The following is a 23,146-nucleotide window of genomic DNA, read 5'->3' on the forward strand; positions in this document are numbered from 1 at the left end:
CCCAGGTCTCATTGGCCCTCCAATGGTATGTCTGGGCATCACCATGGAAACCTGGGCTCCACATTCCACCTCTGCTCAAGGGTCTCTCATCTCAGGCCCATCTTGTCCTTTACAGCAGCTTCCTGGGACCACGTGCATCAGAATCTGCAGGGCAGGTGTCACAAGTCGCACCCAGACCTACCTCGTGAGGGTACTGAGGCTACTAGAGTGCTCCAATAAATTCTCAGACCCATTAAGATTAAGTGACTAATGTGCCTGGAATTAAGAAGCCAGTGTGGAGCCTGGGCCCCCAGGCCTAGTGTGCACTGTTCTCTCTCCAAGCACCAACCCTAGGCTTGGGATGTGCATGAGGCACATGCAGAAGAAAGGGAGGCCTCAGCCAGACCCCATGCCACAGGTTAGAGGACCACCTAGGAAAGGGTGCCTTCCCCAGGATTCAATTCAGGGTCCCTCTGGGTGCTACAGAGAGCTGCGATTCTCCAAGAAAGAGCTGGGATTCTCTGAGAGAGAGCTGGCACCGTGAAAACCACCCTTCTTCGGAGTTCACTTCCAGGCAGCCTTCTCAAGACCCAGTCCATTCCCACTGGGAGCCACCTTCTCTCTGTAAAGGACAAATGGATACTTGCTTGTTCCTCACCCTACAAAGCCTGGCAATGTTACCTATTCTTTCCAGCTTAAACATCATCTTCCTCCTTCATCACCAAAATGCACACTCCAGAAAGATAAAGGCCACAACTGATTCTCCTATAACTGAAGCCAAGTGTCACAATGGTCCCTTCATGCCCATTGCTGGTTCTTGAAGTCTCCCTTTTTGCCAGTCACACCCAGACTATCCCCTATGGGGAAGTATTCCTTTGATAATACCCTTAATAATAAATAGTACCTTTGCAAAGCTCAGGAGAATTCACGTGTTGGTACAGTTGGAAGATGCAACTTTATCTTGAACACTCAACAAAAAATAAAGCTTTGTCTCAATTGTCAGTTTGTGATGGATATTCTTCCACTTACAGAATGAGCAAACTGAGACTCAGGGACACTGAGTGGCTTGTCATGGGAGTTCCAGCTGTGGAGATGGAGCTAGCAATCAAACACAGGTCTGTCTGACACAGAAGCCCAGGGCTTTATCACCTTCCATATTTTAGCCTCCCTAAGTCACAATTTTATTTCCTGTCAAATGAGGTTAATATGTCCTGTATAGTTAGGATTAAATGAATATAGAAGGGAATGCCCAAGCATAGGACTGATCAAAGAAATGTGAGCTCCCTTTTCTATTCTCTGTAGAATATTTAGAACAAATCTTTTTGATCAGGTCTGAGTATGGGCAACTGAGCCTCATCTCTTCCCACTCTCATGCAGTAGAGCTTCATTAGATATTTAACACCATGCACAGGCCCTATTTAACCACAATGAACAATTGCTAAGTGCCAGAGCATGGTTCTAGAGTGGCCCAAACACCAGTTATTTACCCATTATTTGCTTGTTTGGGAGGTGAGAAGAATCAGAAGATCCCAGGGGAGAAATCAGGGCAGCTGGGTGATGTGGGGAGATGTATGGAGGCTAAGGACAGCCAGTCACTTGGCAGCTGGTAAAGCACTGTTTTAGATGAACTGAGTATCTAGGGGACTTCTCCTTCTCAAGGAGGTGGGTGTCCATTTCCAAGGCTTCCACAGTACAATATCCAGGGTTGCTGAGTTGGTTATAATTCCAAAGCCCACCCCATCCCCCTAGGACAAGCCCATGGTCCCAGTTCTACCTGGATCCCCCTTCTCGCCCCGGGGGCCATCTCTCCCATCTCGTCCATCACGACCAGGCAGGCCGTTCTCCACAGGGCCACACATGACCAGGGTGCAGGCACTGGGCACTGTTTTCTGGGAATAGGTCTTCATTTCTGTTTCCAGTGACCTTGGAGGCTGAGTGAGCAGTATCAGCATGGGGAAGAAGAGGAGAGGCATGGCCTAGGCAGATGGATAGGAAAAGAAAGGACACATTCTCAGTTCTAGAACATAGGTGAGTGCTTAGCACAGCTCCTAGAGGTCAGGGGAGGCACATCTCCTACCTCCTCTCCCCATCTTTGGGATCAGGAGCAGCAGGACCCCCAAAGCAGTTTAGGACAAGTAGTCACACAGCCTGGTCTGGGAGGGCATGGTTACCTAGCTAAAACTCAGACATGGGTTCACAGCATCATCTACCTCTTCTCAGATGTCCTGTTTTGTCCCTTCTAGTGACTTCCCTTGGTCACTGCCACCAGCAGTGACAGTGGCTAGGATGTAGAACTCCTCACTGAGGCCATCTGTCCCACCAGGAAGGATTTATCAAGTGCCTTTGGGAAGTACCTTTCCTCTCCTTGAAACTCCTTCTCCCTGTCTGTATCATTAAGGTGGTTGGCTTGGCTCCAAAAAGGCAAATCAGTTTCCTGTCACCTGTGGCCTTGGATAGACTAGCATTGGCAGTCTGTGTTGTGGGTCTGAAAAGAAGCTAAAGTCCTCAACCACTTAGCCAGAATACTTAGTGACTCTTGTCCTGAGCGCAACATAGGTACATGGCTGCCTGTTCATCAGGTCATTGGGCCACTCCTGGACTAGGCCCTGTCTCCACGAAGAAAGTTCCAGGTATACCCAAGGAAAAAGTTCTCAGCGATACTCTATTATCAGCTATAGAGATCCTGGGACACCTGGAGTCCTGTTCAGTCTACCTGAGATGACTTGGGAGAGGGACCTCAGGGATGAAGGGCACATGAGATGTGATCAGTTAAGGACAGAGTAGTTTTAGGGCAGGAAAGAACTGATGTCCAGTAGGATGTCTAGTTACCATGGGCGAAGGACTTGGGGGCTAAGTGAGATCAGGGTGGGTGCAAGACCTGCTCATTCCCAATGTTCACCTTCTTTTGTCCCTGAGAGAAATTGTAGAGTATGAGCATGGAAAGAGCTCATGGGAGTGGCAGAGGCTGGGACAAGGCCTGAGGGATCTGTGCAAAGGTGAAGAGGGTCACCAGGCAACTGGAGGTGGAGTCAGGAAAGGGGCTTCCTGGCCAGAGAAGTGCTTTTGTCTCTAGTTGCTGGTGATTCTGGGCTGTGAAGGATCTTAGTTTGCAGGAGGCCTTTTTCGTTTTGAATTCACCACTTCCTCAGTCATCTGGGGAGTCTCTACAAATACCCAGTCAAGCTCAAAAGCCAACAGCAGCTGACTTGCTGCATTTGCTGTGGCAGAGGCTCAGCTGTGAGCACCAGAGAACCAAGGCCAGAGCAAGGATACTGTTGCCTGGTCTGCAGCTGTAATTCTGGAGCTCTGCACCCAAGTCTGGGGAAGAATGAAAAGCAGTAGGAATTCTGCCCAACAGCTCACAATAGCACAGAAAGCACCACTGTCCATTGTAGCAGAAAGTGGCCTTGGTGGAAGCTAACTCACAAGTTTTTAGACCTAGGATTTAGATGAGGCCTCTTAGCTGGGCCTATACAGGGAGTGGACAGAGCCAGAGCCCCTTCCCACATAGTGTTCAGTTTATGTCAAGATCTCAGACTAAAATTTTATTTAAATAAATAGTTCCTCTAAAAATTGGTTGGAAATCAATGACCTAGTCCAGTCAGTATATGTGTTAAGTAAAGACTTGAGGCTAAGAGAGAAACATCTTTATCTATGTCCCACAGGCTGTTGGTACAAGGATAGGCTTAGAACCCGGGCCCATGAATTCCCAGACTGCTTCTCCTTCACAACCGTTCTCTGATGAAGAAATCAGGGATGGAGAGGACAGAAGGTGGAGTTGCATTTCCAACTGAGGCTTCCAGACAATGGCATCTGGGGTCTGTGTGGGTGTCACATCCCACTCACCCACCTTACCCCAGTCTAGAAAGCAAATCTCCCACTGAGCAAAGGAAGCAGAGTGAGGGGCAGAAGAGTGTTCCTTATTCCCCAAATCTGTCCCTGTCTCACATCCACGCCCACCCCTCCTAGATCAGAACAGCTACTGCCTTCCTCAACACCAGTAAAACAGACCACCCCTGATGGGCCTCAGGATATTCACTCAGCACAGGGAAAACAACATGAGAGGCAGGGACAGAGACACTCACGATTGCTTCCTCTGGGACTCCAGGATCTCCAAGCAAACTAGCCTTTCCTTGGCAGGCACTGGCTGTTTATGCTGCCCTGAAACCCCAGCTGCCCAGCCCTACTCTTTGAGAACTCTTCAGGAAGTGGTGGTTTTCTTTCTTGCTGACTCACTCAACCCCCACCTGGGTTCTGGAAACCTGCCACCAATATTCCTAGCACTATACACATATCACTTTAGGGTATGCAAAACACATTCAGTCCATAGTCTCACCTGCACCATACTGCAGTTCTGTGAGTTAAGTCACATCCTCAGTGTCTGGATTTTACAAATATCCAGGGATACGAGGTCCAGAGAAGACCAGTGAATTGTGCAATGAGTCACGACTATTGCAAAAGCATCCTGCATCTGTAGATTTAGAGCCAGGACCTGCTGTGCCAACTTGTCTTCATCCTTCACTTCAACATACCATTCAGGTAATGGGAAAGAGCTAGGAGCTCTTGACATATCTGGGTCAGGGGTGGGGCAAGTGAGGGGTTGCAGAGGCAGCAGCAGTCTGTGAGGCTAGAAAAGCTGCCACCTGTCAGTGGTCACTATTTTGCTTCCTGCTCTAGATGTTAGAGAGCCCCTCACTTGGCTTTTGTGGGATGGACTTCCCTTAACTTCGTTGTCTCCATTTCTCCACTTTCTTAGCTGGGCTGTCCCTGAGTATTGCTGTAGTAACCAGTTTAGAGTCCTGAGCTGCTGATACGCTATTGTAGCCAATCCCCAGGAAATTCTAACTTCCAGTGACTGTGGAGCATATTGTGAATGAATCAAAATTATACCTATTTTTCTTAGTCAGGTCAGCAAAAATATATTTTTCAGTGTGGCTTTTAATAATTAGTTTATGTGTGCTGGTTACTGTGATGAAAACAGTTGAAAATCACTGACATAAGAACTTTGAACACAAACATTCAAAACAATAGTTTTAGACTCCTCACCTTAGCCTGATTTTCTATTATTTGACCTTAACTCCTGGCTCCAAACACTTAGCCCCAGACCTTGACTTCAATTCTTGCCCCATGGGTGCCACAGTATTGTTGTTCTCAGTTACTCTCCTTGAGGTTGGATCTTGATTCTTCTTTGCCCATAGTCTGAATAATTTTTTTTCACATAGTAGCTAATCTAATCTTCAAACTCCAGCAAGTTGAAGTATCTGAGTATTATTACAGTTGTGAATTCTTCACACAGGGAAACCCCCTCACTGTAAACTGAGAGACTCAAAATCTGTCTCTTTGCCTACAAAGTGAAGAGGAGTTCTTAATAAAGTTTGGATTTGAAAATTCCAGATTAAATATTTCCCAAAAGTAATTCTTAGTCTTTTTTTATCTTAGTCTTTGTTGATGACCTTGGGATTGTTTCCAACCAAGTTAGAGAAGCCAGGCTCCTCTTCCACATCTTGATACAAATAGAGCTCACATGAACAGAGACGGAGCAGGGTCAAGTCTCATCCATAGCCCAGACCTGGAAAGTTCCAAATTATTTCTGAACTTCAAATATCAAATCACTTGTGAACTGAAAAAAAAAAAAATCCAAGGGCCACTTCAACAATTCTTCCAAAATAGCTTTTGTGATTTGGAGAAATATTTATTTTTAACTTTATAATCCTGTTATTTACATATATGTAAAATAAAGTATTACTCAGCCATAAAAAAGACAAAATACTGCCACTTGTGACAGCATAGATCACAGGTGGCAAACACAAGGCCCATGGGCCGAATCCAGCCCTCCACCTTATTTTATCCAGCCTAGTACCTTGTTTCCACCTGGCAGCAGTGCCGAGCTCCTTGCCCCTAGTTAAGGAGTAATTACATTTATACAGTCCTAAAACTACATTCTGCCCTTTGAAGGCAACCATGAGGCTGATGAAAATGAGTTTGACACCCCTAACATAGATAGACCTTGAGAATATGTTATATGAAATAAGGCAGTCAGAGAAGGCTAAGAACCATATGATTTCACTCAAATGTGGGATATAAAACTGAAAGTCATGGACACCGACAACAGTGTGGTGGTTACCAGAGGGGTGGTGGAGGGTGAAAGAGGCCTAATATATGGTAATGGAAGATCATTGGACTTTGGGCGTGGACACACAGGAAAATATGCAGATTTGTATCATAGAAATGTACACTTGAAACACATGTACACTTGTATGTGTTCCTATTAGCCAGTGTCACCCCAATATATATTTTTTAAGATTTTATTTATTTAAAGACTGAATGCCAGGATCCAAGATGGTGGCAGAGTAGCAGGCCACTCTTCCATCTTCTCTCAGAAACAGACCAGATTTGAAGTCAGAACACAAAGCAGAGTGAGTGAAAATATCTGGGAGTGAGAGCATACTCAGAGGAGAGTGTGGGGAGTGCATAGGAGTACACAAGACCCAGCCTGCCTGCAGGGTGCCCTGGGGCTATGACCCAGGCTTTCTAGGCTGACCAGGAGTCAATGACCCACACTTTCCAGGCAGACCACCACCCCTGTCCAGCCCAGCACTGCTGGCTGCACAGAATTGGGGCAGCTGAAGATTGGCTCAAGACCCACAAGTTCCCAGGACAGCAACAGAAGCCCTAGGAGGTGCAGGCTCAAGAAAAGGCATGAAAGGAACAGGCCAGCCCAAGGCTGAAGACCTCTGGAGGAAGAAGGAATGTCACCACCTTCTGTTACAGACCTGAGAAGAGCTTCCCAACACCATCCCAGAAAAATTCAGAGAGAGACTTTATCTGAAATTGTCGGAGGGCCTATAAAGAGATGACCAGGCCTGACCATAAGAGACTGTGTGATTTTGGGCAAAAGGGAGCTCATGGAGAACAGAACCCACAGGGACCCACACTACAGTGTAGGGACCACAGAGACACTCTTTTAAAAGGGGAACTAAGGTGTACCCAAGGCTTGGTAGGGACATGGGCACACAGGCTTGTTCACATGACCAGGATGTAGCAGCTTTGCTAACCAGAAAACTCAGAGGCAGAGAATACACTGAAGGAATGGGACCCAACATGGCTCAGAAGCAGAGGGCAGAGCAAAGTGGAGAATTCGGGCTGAACCTTCTGCAGGAGAGTAGCAGGATTGGGTCTGGAAGGCAGGAGATGAATGACTAGGATTTGGACTAGTCAGCCAGAGCCTTTCACAGACAGGTAAACCCAACACCCACCTGCAGGATTGCAGGTCTGGCAGAGCAACAAGGTCAGGCCCAGGAGTTTCCTGTGGCATACATTTTCTGAGGGGAAAGAGGAAAAAGCCCCTCGCCAGACACTACATGCTATACAGCTCCTCCAGCCCCAATTTACCAAACCCAGCAGAGCAGAGAAAATAGAGACAGGTGCAGTAAGATGCTGTTTTCTCTCCTGCAAAGCAATTTAACTTTCATTTCATGTCTTTCAAGCTTGAGCATAATATGGCACCAGATTTTATAATACAGTTTACTTCAAATCTCATATATTGCTCTTCCTATCTCTTATTCCATACTACCTCTTTCCTCCTCCTTCAGATTTTTGTTTTAAATTCTATTTTCCCTCTTGCTATGACTTGTTTCTACTCTGCACTATTACTATTTCTGCCCCTTCCAGCCTCTCAAAACCATTTGTCATTGTCATTAGTTATCTCATATTCCTTCTCCCATTCTTAAAATACTCTTATTCTCTCTCCACCTATATCAATCTTTGCTCATAGGTAGTGGATAAGGAGGTTGTTGATACTATTCTTCAACATTATTTCTTGGTAATTACTATCTTTGTATTTCAAATCTCAAATTTCATTCCTCCCCTCTCCTACTCCATTTTGCCTTCCTCGTGCCCTTCCCTTTTTTTGTTTTAAACATTACTTTTTCCCTGTCTCAGCTGGGTTTTCATCCCACACTCTTAGTTTTCTTCTCCCTCTATCCTTCCACAATTTAACTTGTTTCCTCTAGACATCTCTTAAGCTCTTCTTTCCTTATGCCCTCTCATTCCCATTCCACCTATATAAATCTTAGCTCATTGTTTGTTGATATTTCTGTGGTGGAGATTTTTCTGCAATTAGAGCCATAATATATATATATTGCTGTTGTTATCTGTTTTTTCTCTCACTACATATATACAAATATATGTATTTTTTCTTTAAATTTTGGTTTTAACCTACTTCTACATGCTTCTCCTCTCTTACTCCATTTTGCCTTCCCTTCTCCTTTTTTCAGTTACAAAGTAAATTTTATTTCTTTCCTGCTTTTCCTTGTCTCTATTCCTTACTCTTATTATTGCCCCTTTCTTTACCCTCATAAAATCTCTTTTCTTAAAGTTAGTTGTCTCATATTCATTTTTCTTTTCTTATAATAGTGTTAATCTCTTTACACCCTTATTAATACAGGCACACTGACTGTCGATGGTGTAAGCATGGGTGGGGGATATCTTTGCAGGTGTGGGCCTGTTTCCTGGGCTGTTTGGTTTTTGTTCTGACAGAACATGTACAACAGTACATAAGATATAGAGGGTGGAATGACTCTCAGTCAGTCAGCCAAAGGGAAGAAACCACCAAAGAATGAACCAAAAACAGCTAAAATCTAATTACAATCACATAAAATGCATAAAGGGCAGCATAAGAGCATCAAGCACAGGCAATCAAGGACATTGCAGCACTGAATCCCACAGGTCTCTTACCACAGAAGATATTCTAAGAAATATTCCAAGTAACGAAAAGCAAGACCTGCACCAAGACTACTCTACCCAGCAGGACACTCATTTAAAATAAAAAGTGAAATAAAGAGCTTCCAAGACAAAAAAAAAAAAAGGGCTGAAAGAACACATCTCAACCAACCCGGCATTGCAAGACATGCTAAAGGAGCTATTTTAAGAAGATTCATAAAGGGGGGGTGGGGGAGAGAGAGAAGAATACAAGAACGAAGGGGAAAATGGCAATGAATAAGTACCAATCAATAATAACTTCAAATGTATATGGATTAAATGTTCCAATCAAAAGACATAGGGTAGTTGAATGGGTAAAAAAACATGAACTGAATATATGCTATCTATAAGAGACCCATCTCAAAACAAAAGACCTCCACAGACGGAAAGTGAAGGGATGGAAAATAATATTCCAAGCAAACAGACCTGAAAAAAGATGGGGTAGTAATACTTATATCAGACAAAATAGGTTTAAGAACAAAGGCCATAAAAAGAGACAACGGAGGACACTATATAATACCTAAGGGAACAGACCATCAAGAAGATAAAACCCTTATAAACATATATGCACCCAACACAGGAGCACCAAAATATATAAGGAAAATCTTGGAGGACTTCGAAAAAGATCTCAATAGCAACACACACTCATAGTAGGATATTTTAACACTCCATTGTCAATAATGGATAGATCTTCCAAGCAAAGAATCAACAAGGATATTGTGGCATTGAATAACACTCTAAATCAAATGGGCTTAATTGGTACATACAGAACCTTTCACCTCAAAGAAGTAAATACACATTCTTTTCAAAAGCAAATGGAACATTTTCAAGATAGACCACATGGTAGCTCACAAAACAGGCCTCAACATACTCAACAAAATTTAAATCATAGGAAGCATCTTCTCATATCACAATGGCTTGAATCTACAAACCAACCTGAAGGAAAAAACTCAAAAACATTCAAATTCATGCAGACTGAATAACATTCTACTAGACAATGAGTGGGTTAACAATTAGATCAAGGAAGAAATCAAAAAGTTCCTGAAACAAATAAAATGAATACACAACAGCCCAAAACCTGTGGGACACAGTAAAAGCAGTCCTGAGAGTGAAGTTCATAGCAATACAGGCCTACAGAAAAAATTATAGAAAATTTTCAAATAAACAGCCTAACCCTACATCTACAAGAACTAGAGGAACATGCACTGGCTGGTGTGGCTCAGTGGATTGAGTGCTGGTCTGTGAGCCAAAGGTTTGCTGGTTCGATTCCCAGTCAGGGCACATGCCTGAGTTGCAGGCCAGATATCCAGTGGGGGAGGGGGGCATGAGAAGCAACCACACATTGATGTTTCTCTCCCTCTCTTTCTCCCTCCCTTCCCCTCTCTCTAAAAATAAATAAATAAAATCTTTAAAAAAAAACTAGAGGAACAACAACAAACAAAGTCCAGGAAGGGAAGGAAGGAAATATTCAAGATCAAAGCAGAATTAAATGACATAGAGACTAAAAGAACAATTCAAAGGATTTATAAATACAGGATATAGTCCTCTGAAAATAAAAACAAAATCAACAAGCCTTTAAGTAGACTCATCACAAAAAAAAAGAGAGAGGACTCAAATAGATAAATTCAGAAACAAAAGAGGAAAAATAATAACTGATACCACAGAAATACAAAGGATTGTAAGGAATTACTATGAACAACTATATGCCAAGAAGTTTGACAACCTGGACAAAATGGACAAATTTCTAGAAATATATAATCTTCCAAAACTGAATGAAGAAGAAACAGAAAGCCTGAATAGAGTGATAACAACTAGTGAAATTGAAGCCATAATTATAAAACTCTTGGCACACAAAGTCCCTGGACTGGACAGCTTCACAGGTGAATTTTACCAAATGTTTAGGGAAGAGCTAACTCCTATCCTTCTCAAACTATTCCAAAAAATTCAAAAAGAGGGAGGACTGCCAAACTATTTCTATGAGGCTGGTATTATCCTCATTCCAAAACCAGGTAAAGACACAACAAAGAAAGAAAAGTATGGGACAATATTGCTGATGAACATAGATGCTAAAATTCTCAACAGAATATTGGCAAACCAGATCCTGCAGCACATTAAAAAAAATCACCACCAGTATCTACTGTGGTTCATCCCAGGGATGCAAGGATGGTATAATATTTGCACATCAATAAATGTAATACATCACATAAACAAAATAAAAGACAAAAATTGCATGAGACTTCTGGCCTAGATGGAAGTGTAGGTAGATGTACTGTACTTCCTTGCACAACCAAAAGAAGGACTACACTGAATTTAAAAACAAAAAAACAACTAGAGCTGCCAGAAAGTCAAATTGTATGAAAGTTCAACAACCAAGGAGTTAAATAAGAAACATTCACACAGACTGGTAGGTGGGATGGAGACAGACAGCCAGGGTGGAGAGGACACACAGCAAGGAAGTGGTTGATGGACTTGGAGATCCCACATTAGCATCCAGATAAACCAGGAGGAACAACTGTTAAGCGAGACAGACTGACTGCACAATCCAGGGTTCCAGTGCAGGGAAATAAAGCCTCAAAACCTCTGGCTGCAAAAACCTGTGGGGGCTGTGGTAGGACATACTCCCGGTCTTACATAAGGGTCCATTAGAGGGGTCCACAGGGTCCTAAAATGTACAAAACCCATCCACCCAGGAATCAGCACCAGAAGTGCCCATTTCACTTCAGAGTAACAGGGAAAGTGACTGAAAGTGGGACAAGAGCTGAGCAAGTAGTATTGTTCCATCTCTGACACATCCCCCACAAATAGTGACACAACACAGCAAAGTGGGCTGCCCACATCTGGCAATTACCTAAGGCTCTACCCTTAATAATGTAAAAGGTGTACCACAACAAAGAAATATGGCCCAAATAAGAGAGCAGATCAAAATTCCAGAAAAAAAGAACTAAGACATAAAAGGATAGCCAACCTATAAGATGCAGAGTTCAAAACACTGGTAATCAGGACGCTCACAGAAATGATTGAGTATAGACACAAAACAGGAAGAAGTGAAGGCTACCCAAAGTGAAATGAAGCAAAATATTCAAGGAACCAACAGTGACAGGAAGGAAACCGGGACTCAAAACAAAGATTTGGAACAAAAAAAAAGAGATAAACATCCAAATGGAACAGAATGAAGAAATAAGAACTCAAAAAAAAATAAAGAGAGGCTTAGGAACTTCTGGGACAACTTTAAATGTTCAAATATCTGAATATAGGGATGCCAGAAGGAGAAGAACAAGATCAAGAAATTAAAAACTTATTCAAACAAATAATGAAGGAACACTTCCCCAATCTAGCAAAGGAAATGGACTTCCAGGAAGTCCAGGAAGCCCAGAGAGTCCCAAAGAAGTTGGACCCAAAGAGGATCATCATTAAGTTACCCAAGATTAAAGATAAAGAGAAAATCTTAAAAGCAGTGAGAGGAAAGGAGAGAGTTACCCACAAAGGAGTTCCCATAAGACTATCGGCTGATTTCTCAAAACAAACCTTGCAGGCAAGAAGGGTCTGGAAAGAAGTAATCACAGTCATGAAAAGCAAGGACCTACATCCAAGATTGCTCTATCCAGCAAAGTTATCATCTAGAATGGAAGGGCAGATAAAGTGCTTCCCAGATAAGGTCAAGTTAAGAGTCCATCATCACCCAGGTTTTATTATATGAAATGTTCAAGAGACTTATCTAAGAAATTAAAGAATTATGAACAGTAAAACAACAACAAACTCACAACTACCAACTGACCCTAAAAAACAACAACAACAATGAAAACAAATACTAAGCAAACAACTAGAACAGGAACAGAATTAGAGAAATGGACATCACATAGAAGGTTTTCAGTGGGGAGGGGGGGAAGAATAGGGGAGAAAGGGACAAGGAGTAAGCAGCATAATTGGTAGACGTAAAATAGATGGGGAGAGGTTAAGAATGGTGTGGGAAACAGAGAAGTCAAAGAACTTATATGTGCAACCCATGAACATGAACTAAGTGGGGGGAATGCTGGAGGGTTGGGTTGTGCAGGGCAGAGAGGGGATGGGGGGGGGGGAATTGGGAAAACTGTAATGGCATAATCAACAAAAAATACTTTAAAAAAGAAAAATATACAAGGAACCAACAGTGAAGTAAAGGAAACTGTCATTCAAATCAATGATTTGAACAGAAGGAAAAAATAAACATTAAACCACAACACAATGAAGAAACAAAATTAAAAAAAAATGAGGAGAGGCTTAGGAACCTCTGGGACAACTTTAAACATTCCAATATCTGAATCATAGGGATACCAGAAGAAGAGGAAGAAGAGCAAGAAATGAAAAACTTATTTGAAAAAATAATGGAGAACTTCCCCAATCTGGCAAAGGAAATAGACATGCAACTCCAGGAAGCCCATAGAGTCCCAAAGAAGTTGGACCCAAAGAGGAACACACCAAGGCACATCATAATTACATTACCCAAGAGTAAAGATAAGGAGAGAACTTTAAAAGCAGCAAGAGGAAAGGAGAGAGTTACCTACAAAGGAGTTCTTATAAGACTATCAGCTGATTTCTCAAAAGAAACCTGACAAGCAAGAAGGGACTGGCAAGAAGTATTCAAAATCACTAAAGGCAAGGACCTCCATCCAAGATTACTCTATCCAGCAAAGCTGTCATTTAGAATGGAAGGGCAGATAAAGTGCTTCCCAGATAAGGTTAAGTTAAAAGAGTCCATCATCACCCAGGCCTTATTATATGAAATGTTAAAGAGACTTATCTAAGAAAAACAAGATCAAAACTATGAACAGTAAAATGACAACAAACTCACAACTATCAACAACTGAACCTAAAAAAACAAAAACTAAAACTAAGTGTACAACTAGAACAGTAACTGAATCACAGAAATGGAGATCACATGAAGGGTTATCAGTGGGGAGGAGGCGGGGGAGGATGAGGGAAAAGATACAGAGAGTAAGAAGCATAATTGATAGGTATAAAATAGACAGGGGGAGGTTAAGAATAGCATAGAAAATGAAGAAGCCAAAGAACTTATATGTACAACCCATGGACATGAACAAAGGGTTGGAGCCATGCTAGAGAGAGAGGGGTGGTGCATGATGGAGGGGGACAAATGGGAGAATAAATACAACTGTAATAGCATAATCTATAAAATACACTTAAACAATCACATGATAATATCAATAGGCACTGATCAATAGACACTAATGAACATTTGATATTATAGCACCCCCTTATGATAAAAATGCTCAGCAAAGGGGTAATAGAGGGAGCATACCTCAGCATTATAAAGGCCATATACAAGAATCCTACAGCCAACATCATACTCAATGGGCAAAAACTAAAACTCTCCCTGCTAATATCATGAACAAGGCAGGAACATCCACTTTCAACACTTTTATTCAACATAATATTGGAAGTTCTAGTCACAGCAGTAAGACAAGAAAAAGAAATAAAAGGCATCCAAATTAGAAAGGAGGAAGTAAAACTGTGAGTATTTGCAGTTGCCATGACAGTGTACATAGAAAACCCTATAGGCTCCACCAAAATCTACTCAACCTAATAAGTGAATTTGACAAAATAGCGGGATACAAAGTCAATATTCTGAAATTGAAGGCATTTTTGTACACTAACAATGAAGTGTCAGAAAAAGAAACTGGAGGGGCGGGGGGAATCCCATTTACTATAGCACAAGAAAAACAAAGTACCTAGGAATAAACTTAACCAAGGAGGTAAAACACCTATACTCAAAAAACTATACAACACTGATGAAAAACATAAGGAAGACACAAACAAATGGAAGCATATACCGTGTTCATGGACTGGAAGAATCAACAACATTAAAATGTCCATACTACCCAAAGCAATCTACAGATTTAATGCAATCTTTATTAAAATACCAATGATATATTTCACAGAATTAGAACTAATGTTTCAGAAATTTATATGGAACCAATGACCCCAAATAGCTACAGCAGTCTTAGAAAGAAGAAGAAAGTTGGAAGGATCACAATACCTGATATCAAATGATATTATAAGGCCACTGTAATCAAAACAGTCCGGTTCTGGCATAAGAAGAGACACACAGATCAATAGAACAGAATACAGAGCCCATAATAAGCCCATGTCTCTACAGTCAATTAATATTTGACAAAAGAAACAGAAGCATAAAATGGAATAAAAATATCCTGTTCCACAAATGACATTGGGAGATCTAGAATGGTAAATGTAAAAAAAGAAAGAGGAAGGAAGGAAGGAAGGAAGAAAGGAAGGAAGGAAGGAAGGAAGGAAGGAAGGAAGGAAGGAAGGAAGGAAGGAAGGAAGGAAGGAAGGAAAGACCACAAACTTACACCATACACAAAAATCAACTCAAAATGGATAAAAGACTCACATAAGCTGCAACACCATAAAAATTCTAGAGGAAAATTTCAGATATCCCATGAAGCAATATTTTCACTGATATGTCCTCTAGGGCAAGTGAAATAAAGAAAAGAATAAACAACTGGGACTACATCAAATTAAATAGCTTCTTCACAGCTAAAGAAAACATCAGCAAAATGAGAAGGGAACCAACTATATGGGAAAACATATTTGCCAATGATATCCCAGACAAAGATTTGATGTCCAAAATATATAAAGAACTCACACAACTCCACACCAGGAAGACAAACAATCCAATTTAAAAAATGAGCAAAGAACCTGAACAGACCTTTCTCCAAAGAGGACATACTGAGGGTCCAGAGACATATGAAAGGATGCTCAATATCACCAGGCATCAGAGAGATGCAAATTAAAACCACAATGAGATACCACTTCACATAGGTCAGAATTAACAAATCAACAAACAAGTGCTATGGGGAAAGGGAACCCTGGTACACTGTTGGTAGGGATGCAGACTGGTGCAGCCATTGTGGAAAACAGTATGGACTTTCCTCAAACAAACTAAAGATGGAACTGCCTATTGATCCACTGATCCCACTGCTGGGATTCTACCCTAAGAATCTTGAAACACCAATTCAAAAGAACCTATGCACCCCAATGTTCATAGCAGTGCCATTTACAATAGCCAAGTGGTAGAAACAGCCTAAGTGCCCATAAGGAAATAAGTGGATAAAGAAACTGGTACATTTACACAATGGAATACTACACAGCAGAAAGGAAAAAGGAACTCCTACCTTTTGCAACAGCATGCATGGAACTGGAGAGCATTACGCAAAGTGAAATAAGTCGGGCAGTGAAAGACAAATGCCATATGATCTCACCTATAAATGGAACCTAATAAACAAAACAAACAAATGAGCAAAAACGAATCAGACACATAGAAATAAAGAATAAACCAACAGTGACCTGAGGGGAGTGGCGAGGGGGATAATGGGGAAGAGAAGGGGAAGGGTCAAGTCAAGGAATATGTACAAAGGACCCATGGTCAAAGACAATAAGCTGGGGATTGTCTTCAGGGGTAGGAGTTGGACACAGCAGGGGAGAGTAATGGGAGTGGTGGAAATAAGGACAACTGTAACTGAACAACAATAAAAAATAATTGAAAAAAAAGATGATTTGACTTTGGGTTGGTGGTGGACACACAATGTAATATGCAGATCATGTGTCATAAAAATATACACTTGCAACCTATATGATTCTATTAACCAATGTCACCCAATAAATTTAATAAAATACCCTTTCGCCACAGCAGCCATTGAGGAACAGCAGCCATGGCTCTTTGCTACCCCATGGCCATGGGCCTCAACAAGGGCCACAAAGAGACAAAGAACATGAGCAAGCCTAGATACAACCACCGCCAAGGGCACCTCATCAAGCACAGAAAGTTTGTGCAGGACATGATCAGAGAAGTGTGTGGCTTTCCCCCCTATGAACAATATGGTATGGAGCTGCCTGAGGTCTCTAAGGACAAGAGGGCCCTGAAATTCATCATAAAAGGGTGGGGACACACATCCATGCCAAGAGGAAAAGAGAGGAGCTAAGTAATGTCCTTGCAGCCATGAGGAAGGCAGCAACCAAGAAGGACTGAGCCCCATGCCCTCTGTGTAATAAAACCTGTTCAGAAAATAAAATTAATAAACAGATAAATACATAATTTAATTCTAGCTGCCAAAAACACTATGAGCATTAAAATCACCAAGGACTCCGATACATGAGGAAAAGGAAGGACAGACAGATTAACTTGTTTGAGGTCAAACTCTAAGAAGAGGAAAATGCCAAAGGAACATAGAGCAGGTGAAAGTAAGGTTATTCACTGGGGAAGTCAATGGCTGATGTGCAAGTGGAGGGAGTACCCATGTGTCTGATTTGATTCCAGCATAGGTCATGTCTCCCCAATGACAATGAAGAAGCATGAGGAGCAGACTTGATGGACAGAGGGAATATGGGAGGTCATTTTAATGAGTCATGACTGCAGATAGGTCCTATGCTGCTGCTTGGAATTACAGGCCGTGACAGCTGGCCTGTAATGGACAACCAGTCCATTTGGGCAGTACTAGGTGTTTTGAGGTAGTTGAGAAGAATATCTGAGGAGCTGTAAGTATTGAAGGACTTTGAAGACTAAAAGAGCAGAGCAAACCAAAAATAAGGTAGAACCTAAACTAATTTCTCTAGCTTTTTTTTTTCTCCCCCAGCAATCCAAAATTCAGATCAGCTCTTTTTGGTTTTATTTTTTCTCAGTACCCTGAGCTCACACCAGGTGGCGACCTTCCTGGTGCCTTCTCCATCAAGCTGCTTCCAAAACACTTTACCAGACTTTCACTTCGTTGCTTTTACATTCTTTTTGAAACCCCAGTCTATCGTGCCTCTGTTTCATTCCATTATTTAGATCTCACTGGCAGAGGTCAACAAATTAGCTCCTAAATTGCTCACTCTTATGGTTAATCTTCCTCCCTAAGTCATTTTTCCCTTCATATTCTTTTCCTTAATATTAAGCTTGGCTTCAAGGGATATCCACTGAGTCCCTTGTGCTTTTGACATATACCTCATAACAGCAAGAGCCCAACATATACCAGGTGTATACTGAGCCCTGCAAATGTAGGCTCTGCTCTCAGAAAACCAACATCCAGCAAACTTTATGTTTTTGATTCCCAATTACCACCTGCAAGGAAAAGTGAGAACTTACTAGAGTGCCTAAGAGGGACTTTCATGACCGGCCACTACTTCCCTTTCAGCCTCACCTTCTAATCTCTGTGGCTTCCTGCCAACTCTTAGCTCTCTAATCAAGCTAGGCTATTTCCAGGCACTAACATACTTTCTGCCCTCCTGACCTATACATTTCCTTCAGGTGATACTGTAGCATCCAGCAAACTCAAGAACAAATATCAGAGACTTTCAGGGTATCAAAGATGTTACTTTATTGGCCAAGTTTAACCTGCGCAGGGGCGAACTCTCAAAGTGTCCAGCGACACAGTGCCCACAAGGAGCTGCAAACGAGAGCTGCGCCGAGCGCTTACAACTACGTTCTTATATATGGGCGGGCAAGCAAGCGTTATACAGAAGCAGACGTGGCAGTTAGTAATTCACTTACAAAGACCACACGCGGGAATTTCAAACCAAGCATTCTTTCATAAGGCGAGAAGGCAGGATGTTTGTTCATTAACCTAGTAATCTCTTGGCTCTAGCTAGCTAGTTTTCTATTTTCTCATTAAAAACTACAAAGCACTGCTTATCTAGCCTACCCAGGGGAGAGCGTCTGCTAGACACAGGATGTTTGCTTTAACTGTACTTTGTCTCTTTTATCATTTCTTTTTAGCTACAATGTGGTTCTTGTCTATTAAGGTTAAATTTAGTTCTTAATTTCCTTGTTCCCAACATTCCCCCGTTTTCTCTTGGGGATTGTCAAACCCTTGACTCTTCATCATCAGGAATCATAGTATAGGGTTGGGATACAACCATTAGCTTTACTACTTCTATTCTTTCTTTAATAAAGGCTATGACCCTATTTAAAATGTAGGGCCCTATAGTGATTGCTAGCAGGAGTATATCCCAAGGTCCAGTCTACTTTTCTTCTAATTGATTTTCTGGGGATTTTGTCCTCCAAATCTCTATTTGGGGACCCTTTGGGTGCACCCTCCTTTTAGATATACCCACTTTAAATTCTTTTAAAGGACAATGGACGAAGGTCTCATCTTCTTGTAACTGCTTCCGGCTGGAAAATGGACATTGTTTTACCCACCCATGGGTCAGGGGTGTCTGAAAGGGGGGGGGGGGCGTGTGCAGCACAGAGGGAGTCCTTCCTGTAAGGGGATGGACCTTACAGAATCCTGGTCAGTTGGCTGTCACTAGGAAGTCGCAGGCTCGGTGTCCAAAGGCTGGCATTACTGGACTGTTGGCATCCTGATTATTTTCTGGAGGTGACAGATTTGGAAAGAGTTGGAAGGCACAATTAAATCATAACCACTAAATGACAAAGGCAGGGGCTTAAGTAAAGAATGGCTTATCAGGAGGAAGGTGTACTAGGCATGCTTTACCTATCCGAAACTTGTGGCCTGCTATACTTCACTCGGGCTGAGGGGAATATGTTAGGATTTCCCTCCTTTCAGATACCTGGGCCCTTTTTGTCCAAGCCATCAAGACAGAAAAGGCAAAATTAGTTTTAGGTGAAGCCCACAGACCGCCCAAACCATTTGCTAACCCAACCACTCAGTTTAGCCAAACCGTTGAGTCTCAGGGGGTGATGATGAAAATGGGCTCCCTAAGCGAGGTTTATATTCACTCACTCATTCAACCAGTTACTCAGGTAATGAAGTCATAGGCATATGCCCTATGAAAACAGAAGAACATACAGGTTAAATTCACACAACAATCCCCAAACCAGTCTCTGTGCCTGTGAGACTGTCTTTTGGGAACACACTCAATTGCAAGGTCCTTCCTGCAATAACATTTAGCAATGGCAATTTCACAGGTCCTCCATACCTGTAAATTGTACATCTTCGGTGATATTACAAACCCAGTTTTCAACTTTCAAATGAAAACAAACTTTTAAGACAGTTAGCTGCACCATTTTGATGTCCAATACTAAGCATTGTGATTTTCCTTGAACCACAATTTTTCTCCTTAAGATCACCCTCACTTATTACGGGGATTACTTTGAGTCCCGCTTTTAATTTTGACTGTTTGTTTGCATAAACACACCAAGAGCAGCCTGGATCACTTATGATCCTTGAGTCTACCTTGCTGGAACTCACACAGGGAGCCTTTAGATTGACTTCTCAGTCCACCCCCGTGGAGCACAGAAGCAGAGTCACACATTTGCCATCTGGCTTCACCTGTACCAGTTGTTTCACTCAAATCCTTGATGCTTCAATTGTGCTTACAGGTTCCTTTTTGGCCATCTTTCATGAAAGCAACCGCGTTCCTTCCCTGGAAAGACTGCCATGAACCACACAGCCAACCAAAGTACCAGGCTTTTTCGTGGGCTTATGCTAGCTTCACAAGTCAATCCCAGTTCCTCAGGGCTTTCTGGTGACGACCAGAACCCATACATGCCTCCTTCAGGCGTGACATTCCAGTCAAAGTTTCAGCTAACAAAACCACTATTAACGACCGGTCTTATTGGTTTTATGCAAAGAAACCTTATATTATCACTCACTCCTTCAGAATGCCAAATTCTGGAGGGATCAGGTAGGGAGAAAAATACAAAGCGTGAAGGAAAATCCTTTCCCTCCTGATATCCACCAGGCTTCTCAAAACCTTCACTTCCACAGACCTTCTGCAACATTCACAACCCTTTATTTTATACAGCTTCTGATATTCACCAAGATTGTATCTTTATGCCTTACACCTTTCATTACTAACACATACCACATAAATTTTTTTCTAAAACTCACTTTTCCATTTATCTTTACAGTTTTTCACGGACCTTTTTAACATTTACAAACCTTTTATTCTTTCTTTTATACACCTTTTTCATTTACGTATCTTTCACTTTCCTATTTACTTTCCTATAGAGTGTGAAGTTTTAACCTTCCCTGGAATTTTTAATTTCTTTTTTAGAGCAGATACAGAGCAAAATCCAAAACACAGAGTTTCCAGAACAGTACACAGGTAGGGGCATTCTCTTGCACAGAGACATGCTTCTTCAGGCCCGGTCTTTTGGCAGAGACATGCTGCTTTGCCCATGGCTGAAGCACTTATCAGCCCCAAATGACCCTGCCTGGGTCCCGAGTGGCAAAGGCATCCTCCCCAACAGGTTACAGGCAACCTTTCCTAGGTCTTAAAGTACAGAAGGTTTCTGATTAGAAACAACACCAATGTTAGAAATCTTGCTCGTTTCCTGCAAAACCAGAAAACAATTCAGGTTTCCTTTACTCCAGGTTTAAAACTTTCACATTCTTTACACATAATTTTTACACATTCAGATTTAACCATTAATCTTTTTTTTTTTAATCCTGGTTCCTTTCCCACACTGGGAAGGATTATACTTAAACTCAGTACTTAGACTTTCTGTTTAGGGATGCATTATAATGCTCTAAGAGAGAAAGGCCATCCCCTTAAGGGTCCCAGTTAGGCTCAGTTATAGGTATTGCCCTGGGAAGGCCCAGAGCCCCATTTGGATTTTCTTGGTTTAATCTCCAAGCCTTTTCATTTGCCTTATCCAACACCAGCCTCTGCTCATCCCCCCTTACTGAAGCAAAGAATTCAATAAGGCTCCTATGTCTGCCCAATTGAGAAGATAAGTGGCAAAAAAACTGACACAATCAAATCAGTCATTTTAGCAGGGTTATGTCCGTAAGAAGGGTTTGAGTTTTTCCAGTTTAACAGATTCAATGTACAAAACAGAGTATGTGCCAGATAACATCTAGCAGACTGGCCTTCTGGCCTTACTCTCACTAAAAAATTCTCCCAAAAGGATATTGCCCTGCCCCAGTAGGGGTTTTTCCTCCACTGAATCTGGTTTCTTGACCGATTCAAGATAGCGATGCCAGTTCAGGCGCACTTTTCCCATTTCACTCACAGGTGTGGATCGGCTGGGGCTGCAGGAACTCTGACCAGCCTGCAGCAGTCTTAATACCTAGATCTTCTTGGCCCCTCTCCTCTGACCTTCTATCTTTCATATGTAAATTTTCTTTTCTCTGAGCCATTAACTGACTTTGCTAAAATTGGTAGGCTTCCTTGCTGCTGCCTTTAATCCCCTTAACAGAACCGGGCAGTACTGGAGGAGCGCGTCCCTTCCCCCAGTAGTATTAGGGTCCCAAGCAGGGGGTTGAGAGGGGAGGATGTCCTCGATCTCACTTCTACCAGCTATTGTCTCCCCGTCCTCTCCTAATACAGATTTTGCTGCCTCCCTTATAATACGGTCTCTTTCCTCTGATATAAAGAGAGTCTGCAAAATCTGCTGACAATCATCCCAAGTTGGCTGGTGAGTCCTAAAAATGGTTTCTAGGAGGGAAATCAATCTCTGGGGTTTCTCAGAAAACGGGGGATTCTGGTGCTTCCAATTATACAAATCACTAGTGGAAAAGGGAACATAGATTAACCGTGGGGGTGCCTGCGGCGGCGCATCCGGTGCCAGGGGCGCTTCCCGGAGTGGCAAGATGGCGGCACCTCCCACGGCCACTCCATAGCGAGTTCCCCCTCACGTATGTGGCGGGCTGGAAAATCCACCTATCTCCTGCAAGGAAGAATCAGGCTCCTCCTTCCAGGGATAAGGCGGGGGTGCATTCACAGGATCTAAATGGTCCTCCAGTGGCCCTGGTAAGACGGGGTACAGTCTCGACCGTCCCGGGGGCCCGCCTAATGCGGTGACCGGGGTCTCAGTTCCCCTCCCTTTTACCTTATTCCCCACTGATGCTAGGCACACCGCCCGCCTCCCTTTCTGATTTCCACCCTGACACTTCTTGATGTATCGGGCCGCTCGGTGGCAATGTCGACCCAGACATCTATATAGAGGAACTGATCTGGATGGGGAACCCTGTATACTGTGGCTCGAACAGCAAAAAGGGTGGGCAAGTCAAAGGTCCCCTCCGAGGGCCATCCAACATCAAAAGTGGGCCACTCGAGCTGGCTTAAGGTTCTTAAAAATTCCGGATCTGGTGGGGGTCCTCCATACCCTCGTGCTCGCTGCTGGAAATCGGAAAAACTCCTTAACAGACAATCAAGTGGGGATCCCGGCACCGACTCCTGTTGGCCCATTCTGATGAGGTCCAGGAGATAGGAGAAGAGACAAATAATACAAAACAACAAGGCGACAGACAAGGCAATATCCCTCACACACGAATTAGGCATGTAATTCAGAAGTCAACTTGTGACACAACACGCAGACAAAACAAGACACAGAACACAGTCGCTCGCCCGCCTGGCCTGCCCTCCCACGAGGTGATGTCGATCTTGGCTAAGGCTGCCCGATCAGAGTCCGGGTTAGACTGCCAGCCGTTATGCCGTATGA

The 23,146-nt window shown here is 42.7% G+C and overlaps 1 protein-coding gene and 1 pseudogene across 3 annotated transcripts in view; one reads left to right on the forward strand and one right to left on the reverse strand.

Moving 5' to 3' along the window:
- The window catches only part of SFTPD (surfactant protein D), a 44,642-nt gene that overhangs the window by 19,829 nt on the left and 1,667 nt on the right, over window positions 1-23,146 (reverse strand). Inside the window, exons 1-2 of one of the 3 annotated variants that reach the window (XM_045842138.1) lie at window positions 4,065-4,179; window positions 1,754-1,955 (exon numbers count right to left, since the gene is read on the reverse strand). The exons of 1 other annotated variant lie outside the window; for it this stretch is intronic. In XM_045842138.1, coding sequence (XP_045698094.1) covers window positions 1,754-1,952 — 199 coding nt within the window. In that variant the 5' untranslated portion in view covers window positions 1,953-1,955; window positions 4,065-4,179. Of the gene's footprint in view, window positions 1-1,753; window positions 1,956-4,064; window positions 4,180-23,146 lie in introns of those variants that run through there. One more of the 3 variants, XM_045842139.1, reaches the window with a different exon arrangement.
- Window positions 16,470-16,786, forward strand: LOC123820959 (annotated as a pseudogene).

This window comes from Phyllostomus hastatus, unplaced genomic scaffold, assembly GCF_019186645.2.
Source record: "Phyllostomus hastatus isolate PE091 unplaced genomic scaffold, TTU_PhHast_1.1 phas_contig_38, whole genome shotgun sequence".
NCBI lineage: Eukaryota > Metazoa > Chordata > Mammalia > Chiroptera > Phyllostomidae > Phyllostomus > Phyllostomus hastatus.